We start from the raw sequence: 21,425 nt of genomic DNA on the forward strand, positions 1-21,425 counted from the left end.
TTTCAACCCATTTTGGCGCGTGTATCATAAAAGATTGCATCCGAAGTTATACATGTAATCATCGCAATCCCGCTGATATTTGAGGTAGAAATAGGCGCAAAAAGGATCGTGAATTCGGCCGTGTCGTATACCTTTCAAGAACGCATGTACGGAAGGCGAAGAGATTATGGGGAGAAAAATAAAGAACGCATTTTCAACCATTCTATTAGTTGGTGCGCGCATCACAAAAGATTACATCTGAAGTAATTCATGAAATTGCCACAATTCGGTTGATATTCAATGTAGAAATAGGCGATAAAAGGATCGTGAATTCGGCCGTGTCGTATACGCAAGTACGAAATGCGAAGAGATTATTGGGAGAAAAAAAAAGGACACATTTTCAACCCCTTTTGGCCCGTGCGTCATACAGATTACAGCCGAATAATAATTCATGAAATCATCGCAATCCCGTTGAAGTTTGAGGAAACAATAGGCGCAAAAAGAATCATGATTTTTGGCCGTGTCGTATATCTTTTAAGAACGCATTTACGAAATGCGAAGAGTTTATCCGGGAAAAATAAAGGACACATTTTCAACCCATTTTGGCGCGTTATCATAAAAGATTACAGCCGAAGTTATTCATAAAATCATCGCAATCCCGCTGATATTTGAGGTAGAAATAGGCGCAAAAAGGATCGTGAATTCCGCCGTGTCGTATACCTTTCAAGAACGCATGTACGGAATGCGAAGAGATTATGGGGAGAAAAATAAAGATCGCATTTTCAACCATTCTAGCCGGTGCGTGCATCACAAAAAGTTACATCCGAAGTAATTCATGAAATCGCCACAATTCCGCTGATATTTGAGGTAGAAATAGGCGCAAAAAGTATCATGAATTCGGCTGTGTGGAACATCTTTAAGAACGCACTTACGAAATTCGAAGAGTTTATCGGGAAAAAGTAAAGGACACATTTTCAACCCATTTTGGCGCGTGCATCATAAAAGATTACAGCCGAAGTAATTTATGAAATCGTCACAATCCCGCTGATTGAGGTAGAAATAGGCGCAAAAAGTATCATGAATTCGGCCATGTGGTGCATCAAAGAACGCACTTACGAAATTCGAAGAGTTTATCGGGAAAAAATAAAGACACATTTTCAACCTCTTTTGGCGCTTGCATCAGAAAATATTACAGCCGAAGTAATTTATGAAATCGTCACAATCCCGCTAATATTTGAGGTGGAAATAGGCACAAAAAGTATCATGAATTCGGCCATGTGGTGCATCTTTTTAAGAACGCACTTACGAAATTCGAAGAGTTTATCGGGAAAAAATAAAGGACACATCTTCAACCCATTTCGGCCCGTTATCATAAAAGATTACAGCCGAAGTAATTTATGAAATCGTCACAATCCCGCTGATTTTGAGGTAGAAATAGGCGCAAAAAGTATCATGAATTCGGCCATGTGGTGCATCTTTTTAAGAACGCACTTACGAAATTCGAAGAGTTTATCGGGAAAAAATAAAGGACACATTTTCAACCTCTTTTGGCGCTTGCATCAGAAAATATTACAGCCGAAGTAATTTATGAAATCGTCACAATCCCGCTAATATTTGAGGTGGAAATAGGCACAAAAAGTATCATGAATTCGGCCATGTGGTGCATCTTTTTAAGAACGCACTTACGAAATTCGAAGAGTTTATCGGGAAAAAATAAAGGACACATCTTCAACCCATTTCGGCCCGTTATCATAAAAGATTACAGCCGAAGTAATTTATGAAATCGTCACAATCCCGCTGATTATTTGAGGTAGAAATAGGCGCAAAAAGTATCATGAATTCGGCCATGTGGTGCATCTTTTTAAGAACGCACTTACGAAATTCGAAGAGTTTATCGGGAAAAAATGAAGGACACATTTTCAACCTCTTTTGGCGCTTGCATCAGAAAATATTACAGCCGAAGTAATTTATGAAATCGTCACAATCCCGCTAATATTTGAGGTGGAAATAGGCGCAAAAAGTATCATGAATTCGGCCATGTGGTGCATCTTTTTAAGAACGCACTTACGAAATTCGAAGAGTTTATCGGGAAAAAATGAAGGACACATTTTCAACCCATTTTGGCGCGTTATCATAAAATATTACAGCCGAAGTAATTTATGAAATCGTCACAATCCCGCTAATATTTGAGGTGGAAATGGGCGCAAAAAGGATTGCAAATTCGGTCCTGCATGTCGTGTGCCTTTCAAGAACGCATGCACAAATGCGAATAGATTATCGGGCGAAAAATAAAGAACTCCTTGGAGCGCGTACATCAGAAAATTTCACAGCTAAAATAATTCATTAAATCGTCGCAATCCAACTGACCACCAAGAGCAGGTTACGCAGCAAGTTCGTGCGCCGATGTTTAGAAAAAGTCACAAACGCATTTGATACAATCTAATTTTGTTCATTATCATTTTACACTGTAATTCACAAACAAACATTCTAGTTTTTCCTATCTTTTTTTTTTATTTCTTGTGCAATAGATAATGCAAGTAAAAAAAAATATTAATCTGTAAAATGTACATGGGGGGGGGGGGTACGTCCATAAAAAACGAGAAAATAAGTTTATTTTTTAGGTTGTCGTTGTTGACCGGTAAATTTTCTGTTCAGACCGGTAAAAAATGTTAAAACGGGGCATTTACCGGTCCGACAGAGACAGGTTGGACCGGCAGAAAAAATGGGTTAGTGTGCAGCCCTGCTTAACGCGATATATTGTACTTCATGATTTGCGACTACTGATTGAACATTGTTGTGCCCGATGATTAAGGGTATCTTAGTGGGATTTTAGATATTTTGGGTAATTACTACTATATAATTATATTTGCATATTAATAACCTGACCGTAAACAAACAAGAACAAAAGTCCAAAACAAATACTAAAACGGACTTAGAAAATGGTGCTTTACTTGAAGAGTTTGTTCGCAAAAACCGATAAGTCCATTTTTGAAGATTTTGAAGTACGGTCTCTGTCATAAAGTACAAAATAATACCTTTAAAATGATGTATCGGCCACTACATATAGAGGTACATTTTTTAAGTTATGGTCAAAAGAAGCAAAAGCTTTTTTTATTGTTCTCTCTATTTTTCTTGACCTTTAATCGCAAATATCTCCATTTGGCAAATATGGACTTATCGATTTTCGCAAACAAACTCTTCACTTGTCTTCCTATGCAGTTACATAGTAGCGCGGGAGAATTACCAGACAGTCCCCTTGTTCTAGCCTGCAAGTCCGACATTTAGCTATCTTTTTACCTTTCATGTCGCCGTTATCACACACACACATACACACACACACACACACACACACACACACACACACACACACACACATAATGTAAGCACAACTCAACAGCAGCAATGGTGCAGCCAGACTGTTCCGTCCAAAAACACTTGCTAGACGTGTTATAGGTCCCGCGTGCAATGCAATAATTTCTGTCCCATATATATGGTAATAACATACTTACTGCCGGAGGAGTGTTTGCTGTATCTGTTGTCGAGGGGCAGGTTTCTCTGATCAATGCGGTCAAGTCCCCAGGTGACCATAGCTCGAGCGACGCCGTCTTCCTCCACGTACTCTACGGCCGGGAGTCCGCGTACCTGTCCGTCGAGATTCGGACATCACAGTAAGTTTTTATATAGCCGATTTAAAAAAAAAAGAATGGCATGGAGAACAGTTGCATGGAGAAAGCATTGTGATAGATCATCTCCACTGTATGAACTTATTCATATTGATTTATACCACTTAACAAGAACCGAAGGGAAGTCGCAAGATATCATTCACGGAGGCTTGTGATTAACATTTCTCCGAAGAAATATCCATTACAATACACTGCAAAAAGTCCGGCATTAAAGGCAAAATTCACCATTTGCAGATGAAATAAAACCAAGCATAAGTGCTTCAAAATAGTTCTAAAATGTTAGTTAGGGATGGAAACAACCACTGTAAAAATTTGAATTCGTATAATTGATGTTTACTATTGCTAAATACAGAAAATGTGAACAATCGTTATGATAACAAATGTTTCAAGACTAAACCGTCTACAGTTATGGTTTATTGAGAAAAATACTGATATCTCCTTATATTTCAGGCTTTATTGCGAAAAAAAATTATATGGTACAACAGACCTACACATATGCATCAGATGTGATATCTTCAACTTTTTTTTTAAAATCACTGCTCCCAAAGGTAAACAGGATCGTTCATTTCATTTTCATTTATTTATTTCATTCTCATTTTCATTTTCATTTTTTCTTTCAACAAAACACAACACAAAGTAGATCAAAAATTCAATCATAAGCATATATACATATATTACAAAGTATGACAGTCAATGGTAATCAACAAACATACAAAGATATGCACACAGACTGGAATTACAATGTTATGTTTGAAAGGTAAAAAAAAAAAAAATGAGAACTGAGAGGACCACTAAAAAGCATTGCTTGTAGATTGTGGACCACTCTAAAATATCTTCAAAATACTTATTGTAAGTACAAGTACATAACACATAATACAGAAAATAAGACAAAATGAAGCAAACAACAAAGACACAACAACATGACATGACTAATCTGAGGGGGATACGATTGAAAAGGACCTTTAACATTTCTCTGAAGAAGATTAATATCCATTACCATGGCTTCGGTATATCCTCTTCCCTCTTGTAAATCACCATTGTTTGAAAATCACATCATTATCACTGACTTCATACAGCCCCACTATCAACCCCCACCATACATAATCCACACGCAAACACACACACACACACAGACACACATACGCACATGGAGAAACCAATGCACATAATTGTCACGAAAGTAACCCCCCCCCCAAAAAAAAAAAAACAAAACAAAACAAAACAAAAAACAACAACAACAACAACAACAACAACAACGTAGCCTTCGATTCCACGTCATAAATTCATCGCTGCTATTAACTCAGAATACAAAATAGATAATTTTAGCCATTTTCTGTGCCATTTAATACGTGCCTATCAGTGATTATTGCATAAATCATAAGGATTCACCTGAATATGTATCAAAGAGACAAGATGAAAATATTGAAGCATAATCGTCAATCATTTGAAAACAAATTACACACTTTGTGTAAATGTCATAATACAAGGATGATTTTCTAAGTAGTTACCCTCACCCCAATTTATATATACACAAACTGTGAACTATCCACGCCAACTATAAAAGCCAGTTCGCAGTTCCACTTTGCGCATGAGCAGAAAAAAAGGTCATTCGTACCAACAGGTATGTTGGTCTTTAAATTCACTGGGGTAAGCATATGTGATGTAATGGTTTCATGTGATCCTTAGACATGCTGCTTGCCAACACATCCACCTGGCAGCAAAAGTGGTATTCATTGGTATTTGGCATTATTAATGGAAAGATATTGTTATAATCATACATTTAATACAAAATAATAAAATGGATACTTTCCGAAGTGTTATTTGACGGATCGTTCTGGTCATCTGGTCTACACGCAAGTTCATTCTTTGTTTGAACAGGATTGATGAATCCCATAACGATTGTTAGTTAATGCTTATGCATTATGTCGCTCTGAAAATGAGTGAAATGCCCCTAACCGACTGAGAAAAGAGACAGGTAATTCGTACCAATGTGCCATGAGCTAACTCCGAACTGGCTTAAGTTATACACATCCGCGCACCCACCGTCAAACACATGTCAACTCGCAATCTTCTGTGAGATTTGATTTTTTTTTTAATAATAATTTCATACTATATACAGGGATCAATTTTAAAGTGATTGTCGCTGTTTTGCTTAACATTGAAAATTCTTAATTAAGTTTTACTTAAATTAACCAACATTGCACGTTCTGCCACTTCAGCAAATGCAGCCCTATTTCACCACGTTTATTAGCTATGTCTTTCTTCCCTATATTATATTCCAAAAGCTTTTTATGCGCTCTCACCACTGAAGGCGCAGAGAATTGAAATAAAATTAATGAATCGATTTGATATCCAGTGGACGCCCGTCATAACGAAGTCCTCGGGACCGACAGTTTTTTTTTTTCGTTATATCGAAATTCGTTGTAACCGAACAAATAAACAATAAGAATACATAGATTGGATAACACTGCGGCCTGAATTTTTTCTTCGTTGTAACCGGAATTTCGTTATAGCCGTGTTCGTTATAACGGGAGTGCAGCTGCACTATACATCATTTGATTCTCACTGAGTTTCCTGGTATGACACGTTTTCTCTTTCTTTAACTTATGTCCTTTATTTGTAATGGTTCTGTTTCGTGTTTCACTCGCGGCAATGATTCTTTCATATCAAAGCGATCCAAAAATAAATGTCACGGTGTTGCCACCCTTTGCGTACAGACTGAAAACAAAGCTAAATTTTGAAGATGTCGTTCGACATTATATTACACAGATCCATAAAGAAATTTGACCTTTTTAATTTAACTCTTTATAAACTTCCTAATAAGGTTGCACTTCGTAGCCTCCTGGTATTTTATGGAGAACTATTGCAGCTAAGGGGGTCTATATAGTTACTATCTCGCATACTTGTAAGTCTGCGAATCTCGTAAACTTATCTCAAAATTTGTTACAAACTTCATCATCCGTTGGAGATGTCGTGTTAATCAACGCCTGGTTATGATCATCCCTTACTTCTCAAACCATCTCTTCGCAAATACACCACGCATTATCAATACTCCTACTTAGAAAAAGAGAGAATGAATTAAGAAATTGATATACAAAACAATTTTTTTCGCGCATGCACACGCACACAACACACACAACACACACATACTTGTTTTTAGAATATTCTTTATTTGAATTCCACTCAATATCAGGTTCATTTTCACAATGAGATTAGTATGAACAAAAAAAGCAGCTGCATTCTTCTCAATTGTGCTGCAGAATCACATTCTTTTTGTAACATACAACATACACACACACATTATATACACTCACACATCTCCTTACCAATTCCACGACTTTTTCCGACAGAGAAGCAGCAAAACCATGGAGGACATTTCTGTACATGGCGCCAACTCTGCCTCCTGAGATTCGGACCGATGATGCCGTGGCATCCAGATCATAGTCGTCCTTTGGTGTATTGAAAAAACAGAGAGGACGAAATGTATGTGCTCGTTGATACGGATTGTTTGTGTCTCTGACCTAGCTACAGTTATGATTTCCTTGTCACATGTCATGCCCATTTGACATGTTGATCACGGCTACAACAATTATGACGGAAGAACAAGATACAATCAATCATATTTGTCAAAGAGAAATTAAGGGAGAAACGCATTTCTAGTCAAAGAATATGAAAACGCATATTCATAATTATCTATCAAACATACCAAAAAGCTTCCACAAATTGCCTTGAACTATTACTAGTACGAAGATGTCATCAGAAATGGCAAAGTGGGCAGTATAATGATTTGCATAAAAGTTATCAATTCCATTCCATTCAATTCAATTCAATTCAATTTTTTAATTGTATTTCTTTTTCGACAAAAACGTAGACATTTCACTTTCTTTGGTAACTGAGAATCAGGTTTCATAAGCAAAACAAAGCAAACTGAGAAGAATATACGGTGTAGAACCTTATGGCAATCAAGCCATAACACTCGTTGTTGTTTTTTAAGGAACAAAGACAATTGAAATTTTATCCATCATGGTCTAGTGATGAATTGAATTGAAACTATGATTGAATTGAATTGAATTGAATTGAATTGATAGCCAATTATAGGTCTCGGTGTTCTAGCATTACACCATGTTTATTTAGTCAATGATAAAGAGTTCTTTGTATTGAAAGTGTAATATATCGGCCTACCTTGTTTTTAATACATGAAGACACATGTAACTCTTCGAATATTGCAAGATCTGATAAAATTTAATTCCGTTTTAAAGCAATTAGATCATCCTCGAAAAGACCGTTCCTGAGACAGTTTGTGGAGTATGTAAAGAGTTTAAATGAAAACACACACACATACATACACACACACACATATTAAATTTTTATCAATTTTGACATTTGAGATTTCATCTGCTGAAAAGACTACATAGTTAAAATGATTTTGATTGTTTAAATGATATTTAGAACAATTCTTGTTATGTAACGAGTGCAGTATTTAAAAAAGATTATATTTTGCTCTTGATGATGAAATTGAATTAAAATTGGGGTTTGTTTTTGCATTGAAACTCCTCATATAACCCCCAATATTTGAGGTATATAAGGCACAATAAACTGATAAAACAGAAGGGTTAGCACAATCAAATAAACCGTTGGTAATTTCAATTTCAATTTTCAATTTCAATTTCATTTTCGCATTTCCCGATGGAAAACACATAAAATATGACAAAATATGATAATACATAATATCCATCTTGGATATTCAACAGTTCAAGAAAAAAACAACAACGAACATAGCAGTCGATGTGTCAGTTTCAATCAAAGTAAAAGGATGCTATAGAGAAATACGATGGAGCCTACTTAAAAAGCAAGCTTGTTGAGTGTAGGTCCCAACAATGTTTCACTAACCTTGATTTTGATGATGTACTTTCCCGGAATGGCCTCTTCCTGCCTCAACAGGGGAGCCAGCTCGGCCGAGGCCACGGCCAGAAGGAGAAGAGCAATGAAAGCGCGCATCTTGAGTGTTTTGCACTGCAGAGAAGTTTATAGATCGGAGAAAGACGCTTGTTGCTGTGTGACTTGGTGAGAATTACATGCATTTAAATTTTGAAGGAAAACTCGTAATCGAACAGAGCCATTACACTCCACCCATGGAGCTACAACAGAGCATTAATTCATTCACTTATACATTCATTCATTCATTCATTCGTTCATTTGTTTGTTCATTCATTCATTTTTATTCTGTTTTTTAACAATACATAACACAAAATAAATCGGGAATTATATCATAAACATATACAATTGACTTTGCAAAGGATAAAATGATACAGATAAGCATATGCATGCATACTGGCAAAAATACAAAGTTATTCTTCAGTTGAGAAGAAAAAAAGGAATTGAGAGGTCCAATAAAAAGCACGCTTGTACGAACCACTATAAAAAAAAAATAACTTATGAAATACACATTTGCGAATACTTAGCACAAATATAAATTGATAGAGGAAGGAACAAAACAGGAGAAACACAACAACATGAGACGACTTGACAGAATAGGTGGAAAGAATGAAAGGAAAGAAAGAATGAGAATGCCTACACACTGAACAAGGGAAACGGAAGAGGGAATAGTGGAGGTGCTTCAGACAGCTCGTGGCGGCACGCAGCTGTGCAAGATGATGGCTATTTCATTACGTAATAAGAATTCAGTGATTGATTGATTGATTGATTGATTGATTGATTGATGTATGATGAACCCTGAGGTTGATGAGACCTCGCTAATAAAAAAGAAGATATCAGAGAGGATGTAACAGAAAGAATTTCAAATTTAGCGACCAGCTTCCTCTGGCGTACCGAATGTTCTTTCCCTTTTGAACTATTACATATTTTGAGCACAACATTCATGTTTTTCCTTTGTTAATGGACATTGGCAATCAAAATAAAGTACTTTAGTAACTAAATAGACAGAAATCTGATATCCGAGTCAGGGAGAGGGAGAGAGCTGAGGGCTTCGTTTGGATGACCACACATTCAGGCGTCAGAGTAAAGAAAAGCAGAACTCTTAGTGAAATGGAAAAGATGAAGTATATGACAAAGTATGGATTGAACTCACCGAGCTGCTGAAGACTTGGATGATACCCTGGAAGACTTCTGAAGATGTCTTTGCCGGATCCGTTGACTGATGTGAGGAAGGTGGCGGCTATTTATACTTTTCCATCTCTTCGGTATACTGGTTTCTCCGCACGTAGACCATCCTATGCACGATACAGTAACATTCCGGAGATCAATATTTATTCAACGATAATGAGCTCTGATATTTCAGTTTAGATGCCTACTTTTTTTTTTTAGTCTCAGGTCACGTAAGGTTAATCACAATGTGAACGGAAGGTAGCCCTTATAAAGTTGGAACATTTTTTTTTAAATATTCGAATACATCCCATCACATCTACATGACCTACCCATTTTCATTATCATTATTATCACTATTATTCTATTTAATTTGTTTAGGCCAGACAAACATCTAGGTCCAAAAGGATGGGATAGTGCCATATGTGTACGGCTGTGGAGCTATGAAATCACAATATGAATAGCAACGTATGTGTGTGTGTGTGTGTGTGTGTGTGCGTGTGTGTGTGTGTGTGCTTGTGAACAGTGTCTCTCCCCATGATGCTAAATCAATAGCTTAATTATTTTCTCCTTTTTTCAGACATGTATACATTTTTAGTAGTCCAGTACACTAATCCCTTCAAAAGTTTTGAAAATTCTTGTGGAAGAAAGTGGAGAAATCAGGCGGTGGTAAAGAAGTTTGGCTTCAAAGGTGCTAAATCCAGGTAGAATCAGATACAAGTGATTCACGTTCGACCACACTAATCTCTGATGGGTAATACCAGACTTCACAGCTTTCCTGGATGTGTACCTTTCCGGAGATCTAACATATATTATTTGATGATTAGGTATGATATATTCAATTTCTATATTCATATAAATTCTTTGAAGAGATAATAATGCACTTTTCATATACAGATGTAGACGTAGGTGTTATGGAATGGGAAAAAGCAAACAAATTCTAAGAGAATGACTTCATTGATAAGAAGCTACTGCCAATGAAACACAAAGACATTATAGTATGCAAAATTGGATTGCTGATTTGTTCTTGTAAAGCGATGATGGTTTATGTGGCTGAGTAGATTTGAGTCCTTCGGATGATGACAGAGCTTTCTTATCCATCTCTCTTTCTTTCTTGTTTTTCTGTTGCAGAAAAAAAAACCCAGAAAGTATCATATCCTTAAAAGAAAAATGTGATGACATACGCATTATGAAGACGGGCATTTTAAAACAATCTTCTGCATTATTGCAATTTTATATCTACCTCTTGTTGCGCTATACGTTCTTTATGATTATCAAATTAATTATATTCAAACCTAAAATGGACCTTATTCACATACGAAAACTTCAAAGTCACTCTCAGTATTAATGAGAAACTACTGCCGATGAAGCACATGGTTATTGTTATGCAAATAACTAGATGGCTGATTCGGTTCCTGCCTATTAATAGCGATGGTGTTGTGCGCGGCTTGGGAAGATAAGCGTCTTTCCGATGACGGTAGCATTTTCTTTGCCCCTCTGTCTGTCTGGATTTTTTTCTCCCATGACATAAAAAAAAATAACGATAAGACTTTGCCATACACCTTTGCCATGACATGAGTATTGTGAAATTTTCATTAAAAAGTAAGAGGATCTGTTTGTCATTTATTTGAATTGCATAAACTAAATCCTCAAATTATCAAAGTATCAAACTATCTAAGTACAGCGACCGAACATGGAGAGGGTGTCTAAGGGGGTATCCCTCTTCCACATTTTAACGATCTGGTGTACACCTTGGGTTACATTTTTGGAAAATGTTATATCCTACATTGTTTATCTATTTCTGTTAGAAAAAAAAATCTAAATTGGAAACTAAAATGATCGTTTCTCGGGACGAGTGCCCTTGCCTTCAGCTACATATATTACAATGCAATCGAAAAGGAGCGCTTATAAAGTTGAAGCAATAATATTCTGTAGACAACCCTTTCTCAACTACCAACTTTTTTTTTTCTTTTTTATTTAGGCTAGACAAACATCGGTTCGAAAAGGGTGGAATCTGCGCCAAATGGTTTTTCCTGTTGAAATACGAAACAACAAACTACCAACATATGCCATTCATAGTCTAGACACCATACACCTATCCATATATACACAATTGAATGTATTCACACAAACACACACACCTAAAAACACATATTATCTATGTGTATACAACACATCCTGTTTGCGTATATGAATACCTACAAACATGTATTATGAGTACATTCGTGATTGTGTGTACATTAGTTTATATGGGTGTGTATAAATAATCTTTGTAAAATGATTATATACATATTATATAAATAATCCTAAATAATCAGCTTGTACAATGTATGTATGTGTGTTTGTCTGTATGAATATGTACCAACACACACTATCCACGCACACTCAGTCTGACAGCTCCATATTTGAATCTGAGGGAAGCACTGCACACATAAAGACATACTTTCCGTCTACACGCAATCATAATGGCCCGAATTCACGAAGGTGGTACAAATGAAACCATGGTTTAAACCATGGACAAAAACCATGGAGCGCCAAGTGTCGCATGGAATATTTCGTTACGAAATCAGTCATTTCGTCGATGAAATTATTATTTTGTAACGAAATGACAACATTTTGTAACTAAATGAACATTCGTCCACAAAATGATAATTTCGTTAACGAAACGGTCATTTTGTCGACGAAATGACCAATTTCGTAACGAAATATTCCATGCGACACTTGGCGCTCCATGGTTTTTGTCCATGGTTTAAACCATGGTTTCATTTGTACCACCATCGTGAATTCGGCAAAAATGTCCCGAGGTGAGTGAACTCGTGAAACGAAAACTTCGAAGTCACTGTCTTTATTAATGAGAAACTACTGCCGATAAAGCACAATGACATTAATGCAAAATACGTGCAGATGGCTGATTCGGTCCCCGCCTATTATTGGCGATGATGTTTTGCACGGCCTATGAAGATAAACGCCTTTTTGATGACGACAGTATTTTTCTTTGCCCTTTTGCTTGCCTGCCTGCCTGCCCGTTTGTTGTTGTTTTTTTTTTCCTGTGGCAAAAATGAAGTTCACAAACACAAGCACCAACATTACCTGTGTACGTATAGCTGTATAATGCAGTCTCTTACTGTGTGTTTGTGTGTGTGAATACATAGAAGCACATTACTATGCGTAAATTCGTGAATTTGTGGACATAATTACAAATACATGTAACCTTTATATAAATATATGTGTTATTTGTAATCGGCAAATTGATTTTAATCTGGAAAATAGCAATGTGCAATGCCCAAACTGTTATGGTAACTTAAACCAGCATATTCAAAGTGGATATTTCGAACATGATTCTAGTAATTATCTCCCAATGGACTTTGATAATCTTGTGGATGATTTAGATACAACTAATTATTTCTCGATATGTCATTTTAACTGTAGAAGTATGAAGAATAATTTCAATTATATGGACACTTTTTTACAAACTTTCAGACACAGGTTTGCACTCGTTGCTGTATCAGATACTTGGCTTAAGCCACAAGAATACTCATCTTGCCTACTACCAAATTATATATTTACAGATAATAGACGTAATGATAAACGTGGTGGAGGAGTGGGTTGTTATATATGTGGTGAACTAAAATTTAAACGAAGACAAGATTTGGAATTATTGGATGAAAACATTAAAACAGTTTGTATTGAGATATGCTGTCATAATGAAAATGATTATTATTGTAATGGTTGTATATAGGCCACCTGCTGCATCTATTTCCCAGTTTCTGAATGCCTTAGAATTGCCTATCCGATTAATGATGTCATGAGTAAACAAAGACAGAGTAATTGTATAGATTCATTACAAATCAATGGTCATCTAATTGATGATGAAGAGTCTGTCGCACAACATTTTAATGAATATTTTTGCACGATAGGTAGCAATATTATCTCTGATGTACATGATTCATCTGCGTCTATTCATACTTACCTGCACAAACCTGCACAAAGCCAATCCATGTTTTTTTTAAAGGAGACCTCCGGATGATTTTTCAGATTTTTACATTTGAACAACTATAAATCAGTTGTACTGAGGACAGAGTTTCAGAATTTATGATTAGTTGCATGAAGAATAAGAATATTTTCGAAATTTAAAACAAATTGCAGTGAACAAGGATGATGACATAGCAGAGTCACTGTAAGAATGCATGAGTTGGGGCTCAAGGAAGCAGAACAAAAGAAGAAGGCATGCATACATTATACACAGGTGAACTCGCAAGCAAGTGGTATTGTAATGGAATTACACTGCTACATTTCTGAAATAATATTATGTGAGCCTCCTTTGTCATCACCCTTGTTCAGTGTAATTTGTTTGAGGTTTTCTTAAAGTATTGTTTCTCTGCTCAAGAACCACAATAAATTCCACAAATCTATACATGGAGCTATTGATTTATGTACTACACGATGTAAAATTATGAAAATCGTCTGGATTTCCCCTTTAAGCCTATTACAACTGCTGAAATATTAACCATTGTAAGGGATCTAAAAGTAAATAAAAGTCCTGGTGATGATGATATCCATGTCAATGTATTTAAGAAATCAATTTGTTTTGTACTGGAACCTTTATGTGCAATATTTAATTCATCTTTGGAAAATGGTATATTCCCTCAGCAGCTTAAAGTTGCAAAGGTAATTCCAGTTTTTAAGAAGGGGGATAAGCACCAATTACAAAACTATAGACCTATATCGTCGTTGTCAATTTTCACCAAATTGTTTGAAAAATTACTTTACGGTAGATTGATATCTTAATTCATTGATAACAATGATATTTTATATCATCAGCAGTTTGGATTTCGGCATATAGTTATACCACTTATATAGCATTACTCAAATCAATGGAAAAATATCAAATGCATTTGAACATCATGAGTTTATGGTTGGATTAGATCTAACAAAGGCATTTGACTGTATAGATCATAGTCTTCTTATTACCAAATTGGAATATTTTGGAATAAGAGGGAGTGCTCTGAATTGGTTTAAGAGTTATTCATGCGATCGTTCACAATGTATTATTGCAAATAATATAAAATCAGATTTGTGTTATGTAAGAACAGGCGTTCCACAAGGCTCTGTACTGGTCCCCTCCTTTTTTTGTTATTTGTCAATGATCTGCAATTTGTAAGTCCTACTTGGCTTTCTATATTATTTGCAGATGATACAAACTTATTTTTCTCACGCCGGGATGTTCATGAAGTCAATCATATGATTAACACAGAAATGAAGAAAGTATATTCTTGGTTTGTTGCAAATCGGCTGGTATTAAACATAGAAAAAACATGTTATATTATGATCTTTGAAACAAAGAATAAGGTAATAGATGAAAATGTTTTACAAATATATATAGGTAATGCTAAAATTAAACAAGTGAATAATATGAAATTTCTTGGTGTGATAATTGATGATGGCTTAACATGGAAAGACCATATAAATGATGTTTGCATCAAAATAAGCAGAATTGTAGGTGTTATGAGTTATCTGAAATATGTACTTCCTTCAAAAATTATTTTAACCATATATCACACAATGATTTCCCCCCATTTAACATATTGTGCAATAGTATGGGGTCACACTTCATTGTACTTATTAAACCGTGTGTTATTATTACAAAAGCGTGCACTAAGAATAGTCTGTGATGTAAGCCCTTTTGAGCACATTGCAACATTGATTATTCAAGAAAATGAAAGTTTTAAAAATTGATCAAATAGTGCAATTACAAGTGGCCATATTTATGTTTTCGTATTCTAAAGGCGTTTTACCTGTAACTTTCCATAAGTTATTCGTTCAAAATAGTGCAGTTCATAGTTATAACACAAGATGTGCTAATAACATATGTTTACCCTTTTACCAATATAAGTTTTCAAAGACTACGGAGCTAAGTGCTGGAATGAGTTACCTGCTGTTATCAAAGAATGTCTTAAATTATCATCTTTTAAACGTAGATAGAGAATGTTTTTAATCCAAAGTACAGCTGAATGATACTTGGGATATTTGCCTTTTTGTTTTGTTTTGTTGTCTTTTGTGTGTATTTTGTCCTTACTTACTTGCAATTTTGTATATAATTTCGAATCGTATTATAAGATTTATTCTTAAAATGTATATCTTTGATTGCAATTTGTAGTCTCTTCATTTGTAAGGGAATCGTCCTTGATAAGTCCTATATGGTCTTTTTTTGATTCCCACACATGCCAAGTATAATCTGTTTGCATCTTTTTTTTTTTTGTTTCCAATGTAAACGTATAATGTGCAATATGTTATGTCCGTGTACATGTATTTGTGGTTTTTTTTTTTTTGAATACTTTTTAGCATGTGGAATGAATAAAATTGAATTGAAAAAACAACAACTTGAAATTGAATTGAATATAATCATATATCATTTCACATACACATGTGTGTGTGAGGGTGTGTGCGCGCGCGCGTGTATGTGTGTGACTACGTACAAACACACAGTGTCCACGAACGTGCAGTTTTAAGCGCTTGCTAAATAAACATAGAGACGTAGGCCTAAGCGCTTTGCTAAATAAACATAGAGACGTACTTTCCATCTACAGACATTAAGTCCTCGGGAACTTAAAAAAAAAAAAAATGTTCTGACGTGAGTATCCTCCTATGACCCAGGAAAACTTTGAAGTCAATGTCTTCATTCATGAGAAAGTACTGTTGATGAAACACATGGCCATTTCTATGCAAATATAACCAGATGGCTGATTTGGTTCCTGGTTAATAACAGCGATGATGTTATGCGCGGCTTGGAAAGATAAGCGTCTTTCTGATGACTAGACAGCATTTTCTTTGCCCTCTGTCTGTTTGTTTTTTCCCCCAGTGACATAAGAAAATGAGCAACAAGACTCTTTCGTGCATCTTTCCCATGTCATGGGAATTGTGAAATTTTCATAAAAAAAGTAAGAGGATTCGATTGTCTTTTATGTGAATTGGACAAAGACAATTACGAAAACAAACTAAACTTTCAATTTTCAAAGTATTAAACTATCTCCATTCAGGTGCACAGTGCACAATTGAAGTTATAATTAGAGGGGGGGGGGTTCAGTTTAAAGTGTCTGACAATGACAATGGCAGTGACAATGACAATGACAATGACAATGACAATGAATTTTATATCTTAAAACGGCCCCTCCCGGGGCATGGAAGAAATACAATGAGTACCAAAACACACAATAAAGAGATTAAATCTCATAATACTGTATACTAATGACAGGTTGTACATAAGATGAAGTTATTTGGTTCCGAGATGTGCACAGTTTGCAATTCAGCCTAAGAAACACCTATGCGCATATCAAATATATGGCTGAAAACCAGTTTGTAAGCGCCTCCGACAGTAATTATTTTGTACACAAGATCAATGAGAACTTTCAATATATAGTTAGAAGATTCTACGAGCTAAAGACTAATAAATATTTTGCTTCATCAAACATTGAAAAGGAATTGTTGAATTGAAAAACAAATTGTTGTTACAATTATGATATCAATGTCCAAAACATACATTCATAATTATTAGCAAATGTAAAAACACAACACCAAGTTTATCTGGATTGCTATCTTTTATTCAGAACACAAAATACACATTATAGAACTTGCTATCGCCAAACAGAAAAAAAAAAAACTGAAGAAATTTTTAACAAGCATTTGTTCCCCGAAGAAAATTGATTTGGATCCCTATCCTTAACGAATGTCATTACCAACTATGTGTATCTTTTGCTGTTTGATGTAATTCCCTACTTTTTGTTATTTTTGTTAGTTCTTTGTATGTTGGTGTTATATTGTTTTGATGTCAAATGGACATGACAATTATCTGATCAATAAAAAGTTTCAAAAAAAAAAGGTATCACACCATCTAAGGGGACCATCCCATGAGACCGACACCCACGAGTCAAACAGCCAACGAGTTCGACAATGAGAACAGGTCCATGAGTCATACAGCTCACGAGTCGTAAAGCTCATGAGGTCGACACTAGGCAAATGAAGCCCATGAGTTCGACACTAGGTAAAAACAGCCCACGAGTTCGACAGATACAACACGGGGTTTAACGTGGCGGTCTCGTGGGTCGAACTCATGAGCTGTATGACTCGTGAGCTGTCTGACTTGTGGGCTGTATGAATAATGGGCTGTATGACTCGTGGGCGGTATGATTCGTGAGTGTCGGTCTCATGACGTGCACCCTGTCTATTAAAGTACAGCAATCGAACATGGAGAACGTGTTTCAAGGGAGTATCCCTCTTTCACATCAGGGAGCTTTTGCATTGTTAGAATGTAATTCTAACGATCTCTTGCACATAGTGGGTGACAATTTGGAAATTAAAAAAACATATATCATCCTACAGTACGCTGTGTGTTTATTTCTGTTAAAAAAAAAACTAAATTGGAAACGAAAGTAATTATTTCTGGTGCTTTCAAAAATCGATGTTAAAATAGTTGAGATATCCCCAAAAAACAAACAAACAGAGTAAATCAAAGCGATCCTGATAAAAGATAGATCCCATTGCACCTTTTAACAAGGTCGTACTATGATCGCTCTGTTTGAGATATTTCAGCCATTTCAAAACCAGTCTTCATGATATAAACTTATAATTCCTCACAGGATCATTTGACCTTTGATATTCTATTAGAAATATCTAATTATCTAAAAAATATCATCATTGAAAAGTTGGAAACCTGAAACCCTTCTTCAACCGAAACTCTACCATCCATTCAAGATCTTAAATAACATCCTACGTATTTGCTAGTATTTTATAATCAAAACAAACCAAACTGAATTGCAAACTGAGGTGATCATTTCTGGGGTCAAATGACCTCAATGAAAACGAAAGGTAACGCTGATAAACTTGAAACAATGTATTCTCTAGACAACCTATCTCATCTTCCCATATTTCTTTAGACGAGACAAACATTGGGTTCAAAAGGGTGGGACGGCGCCGAATGGCGTTTTGCCGTTGATTTCATAATAGTGAAACAGCACTCATGCATAGTTACACCATATACACTTATATAAACACACACAAACATATATATATATATATATATATATATATATATATATATATATATATATATATATTTATGTGGCCGGCTGGACACGTCCAGTCAGTGTTGACCTACAATAGCTCGTACTCAATTAGACAAAATCAGTCACCTGGTTCTATTTAATAAGGACTGGGAAAAGAAGGAATGCTCAAAGATGATTTTACTGTGTTTCCGTTGTAAAAGAAGGGTGTCTTTATTACTTCACTTTGTTGCAGTATTCCAAACTAAACCAAAATCCAAACAACTCCAAAATTGTAACATTAGACTGAACACAAAGCAAACGAATTTAAAACAACGGAGAGCAACTTATAACAAATTCAAAACAACTAATAACAAAACAACACTTAAAGCAACTTTAACAACAAAAGTTAAAAGCAAACTTAAACAACAAAAGGGCAACGCTGAAAACAAGTACAAAAAGGCAACGCAAACACTTAAAGCAACTCTAACAACTTTACAGCAACGCAACACTGTCCGACGCAGAATACAGCAAGTCCGTGTCCCTTTCCCACAGAAGCTATACATAACACAAGGGATGTACCAATCATATTGTTACTTTACACACTCATATTTACAAGATGCAGTCACATCACTGAGATTAGGAAGTGTATTTACATTCAATGTGTGAACATTACAGTATATTGTCTGAATTAAAGCTGGCAATATTTTGATTATTCAAGCTTTGGTTGATAAACAATTCATTTCGTGGAAGCATATAGATTTGAATGTATGATATCACAATTACAGCCTGCTACCAAATATATACGTGCCATGTGAATTCAATAGCGTCTCTGCACTATCAGGTAAACTTCCACCACAGGCAAACTGTATCTTCTATTACAGTGACAAAATGATTTAATTCAAGGAAGGAAAATCATGTGGAAAGTAAACTCTAAAATTGCACAATAAATACACACGTCATAATAACATTCCGCCTGTTAATTTCATTACCATAATTATGATACACAATATTGAGAAAACTGTTCACCTCTGACATTACAGCATGTGCAGTGCGCTGGGGTCCATCCACTTGACAGAAGTCCTGGTGTCTTCTAAAATTGTCAATGCAAATGAATATATTTTCTTAAATCTTTCCCCATGTTGGGAATCTATAAATGAAGTCGAACATGACATGTGCTTGCGTGTATGATAAGCAAAGCAAATTATTCGACCCAAGCATTGTTCAATCCACTAATAAACCAGTGTTAACCATATTAACTGATAAAATAATATATCATATACATCGGTTTCAAACTATACTCAAAGGACTGATCAATTGCCTTCGCTAGGATAGCACAATAATATACATAATTATATACAAGAGATAGATACATATACAAGGGATATATATTCCTATTTCCACCGTCAAGCAACTTGGAATATATTGTACACGCGTCAATGGGCGTAAATATAGAGGCTTTCCTGCCTGAACTAAATCTAGGCGGCTACCTCCTGCGCTCATATTAAAGAAACAAAGAGCAGCTTGCCTACATCTTCATCAATAGGGGTGCACAGTACATAGTACACATCAATCCAAGTCTTTGAAATGGTGAGAGAGGAAGTTTGCCAAGCAGTAAAGATAAAAAGAACAGTCCTTTGAATGTAGCCACTGCTTTAATCCCCTGCATAGGCAGTCACCCTTTTGTAAGCCGAGGCACCTACCAGCATATTGTATCATCCCCTGCACTGGGGCCAAGTTCATTCCCCTTTGTTTTTAATCCTCTAGCGTGCCTACCAAAATCAACTATAGTGTATGGGACCGTGTGAACGCTTAGCTTTTATCCCCATATACCACAGTGTTATATTCTATGCTACAATCAAGCACGCTTCTCAAAGTCACATAGAATAAAGATGAAATAAGAAACATCTACATTCCTTCATTAAGCTTGCTGTAAGTGATGTTCCCTACCAATATCACTTCATAATAATAACACTAAAGCATAGATATACGGTACTACAAATTCTTAGTTGCTAATGCACTTCATGGGCAACTGACATGCCATCATTAACCACTCGTTTGTGAATGAATCCTCATCCATTAATTATTTGGCAAAACCAAACACTCTCAAATTATCATGTGTAATATAATGAACACCACATAAATTATGATGTTAATATAAAATATTAAAGACACATCATACCGATGTTCTTACCTTTGTACAAAGGATGAGGGACTGGACTATAGCTACAGCCACAGGAGCAGGTTGATTAAAGTGACGTTGCCTGCTTGGACGCCTTCTCAGGAATGATCAAAGGAGGTGCCCCTTCTGAATAACTTCAGGACACGCTTTACCCCTCACAGGGATATTCCACTTATGGGGGGGGGGTTGTTCCCCATGATTATGTAAATTACCTCCTGACCTTACACCACCGTGTATGTACCTCTACTATACAACTAGAGTACTGTGATATATCATACACCTATATATATGTGGATAGAGAGTCAAATAGATAAACATACATATAAATACTACATAATATAATGAGCGAGTGTAATCATCACAGGAAAGGGGGGGGGGGTTGAGTGCTGATATTACTGTGACCCTCATATATATATATATATATATATATATATATATATATAC

General features: G+C 35.7%; 1 protein-coding gene and 1 long non-coding RNA gene across 3 annotated transcripts in view; both read right to left on the reverse strand.

Annotated features, from left to right (window-relative positions):
- Nucleotides 1-9,964, reverse strand: part of LOC140234216 (aqualysin-1-like) — a 29,640-nt gene extending 19,676 nt beyond the window's left edge. For both annotated transcript variants that reach the window (XM_072314278.1, XM_072314279.1), the window contains exons 1-4: nucleotides 9,751-9,964; nucleotides 8,553-8,675; nucleotides 6,989-7,111; nucleotides 3,489-3,621 (exon numbers count right to left, since the gene is read on the reverse strand). In XM_072314278.1, coding sequence (XP_072170379.1) covers nucleotides 3,489-3,621; nucleotides 6,989-7,111; nucleotides 8,553-8,660 — 364 coding nt within the window. In that variant the 5' untranslated portion in view covers nucleotides 8,661-8,675; nucleotides 9,751-9,964. The remainder of the gene's footprint in view (nucleotides 1-3,488; nucleotides 3,622-6,988; nucleotides 7,112-8,552; nucleotides 8,676-9,750) is intronic.
- A 9,271-nt stretch (nucleotides 9,965-19,235) lies between these two features.
- Nucleotides 19,236-21,197, reverse strand: LOC140234217 (uncharacterized). The gene is made up of 3 exons (XR_011901602.1): nucleotides 20,994-21,197; nucleotides 19,829-19,892; nucleotides 19,236-19,357 (listed from the first exon to the last, which is right to left on the reverse strand). It is a non-coding gene; the product is annotated as an uncharacterized lncRNA (long non-coding RNA).
- Nucleotides 21,198-21,425: the final 228 nt, after the last annotated feature.

This window comes from Diadema setosum, chromosome 10 (assembly GCF_964275005.1).
Source record: "Diadema setosum chromosome 10, eeDiaSeto1, whole genome shotgun sequence".
NCBI lineage: Eukaryota > Metazoa > Echinodermata > Echinoidea > Diadematoida > Diadematidae > Diadema > Diadema setosum.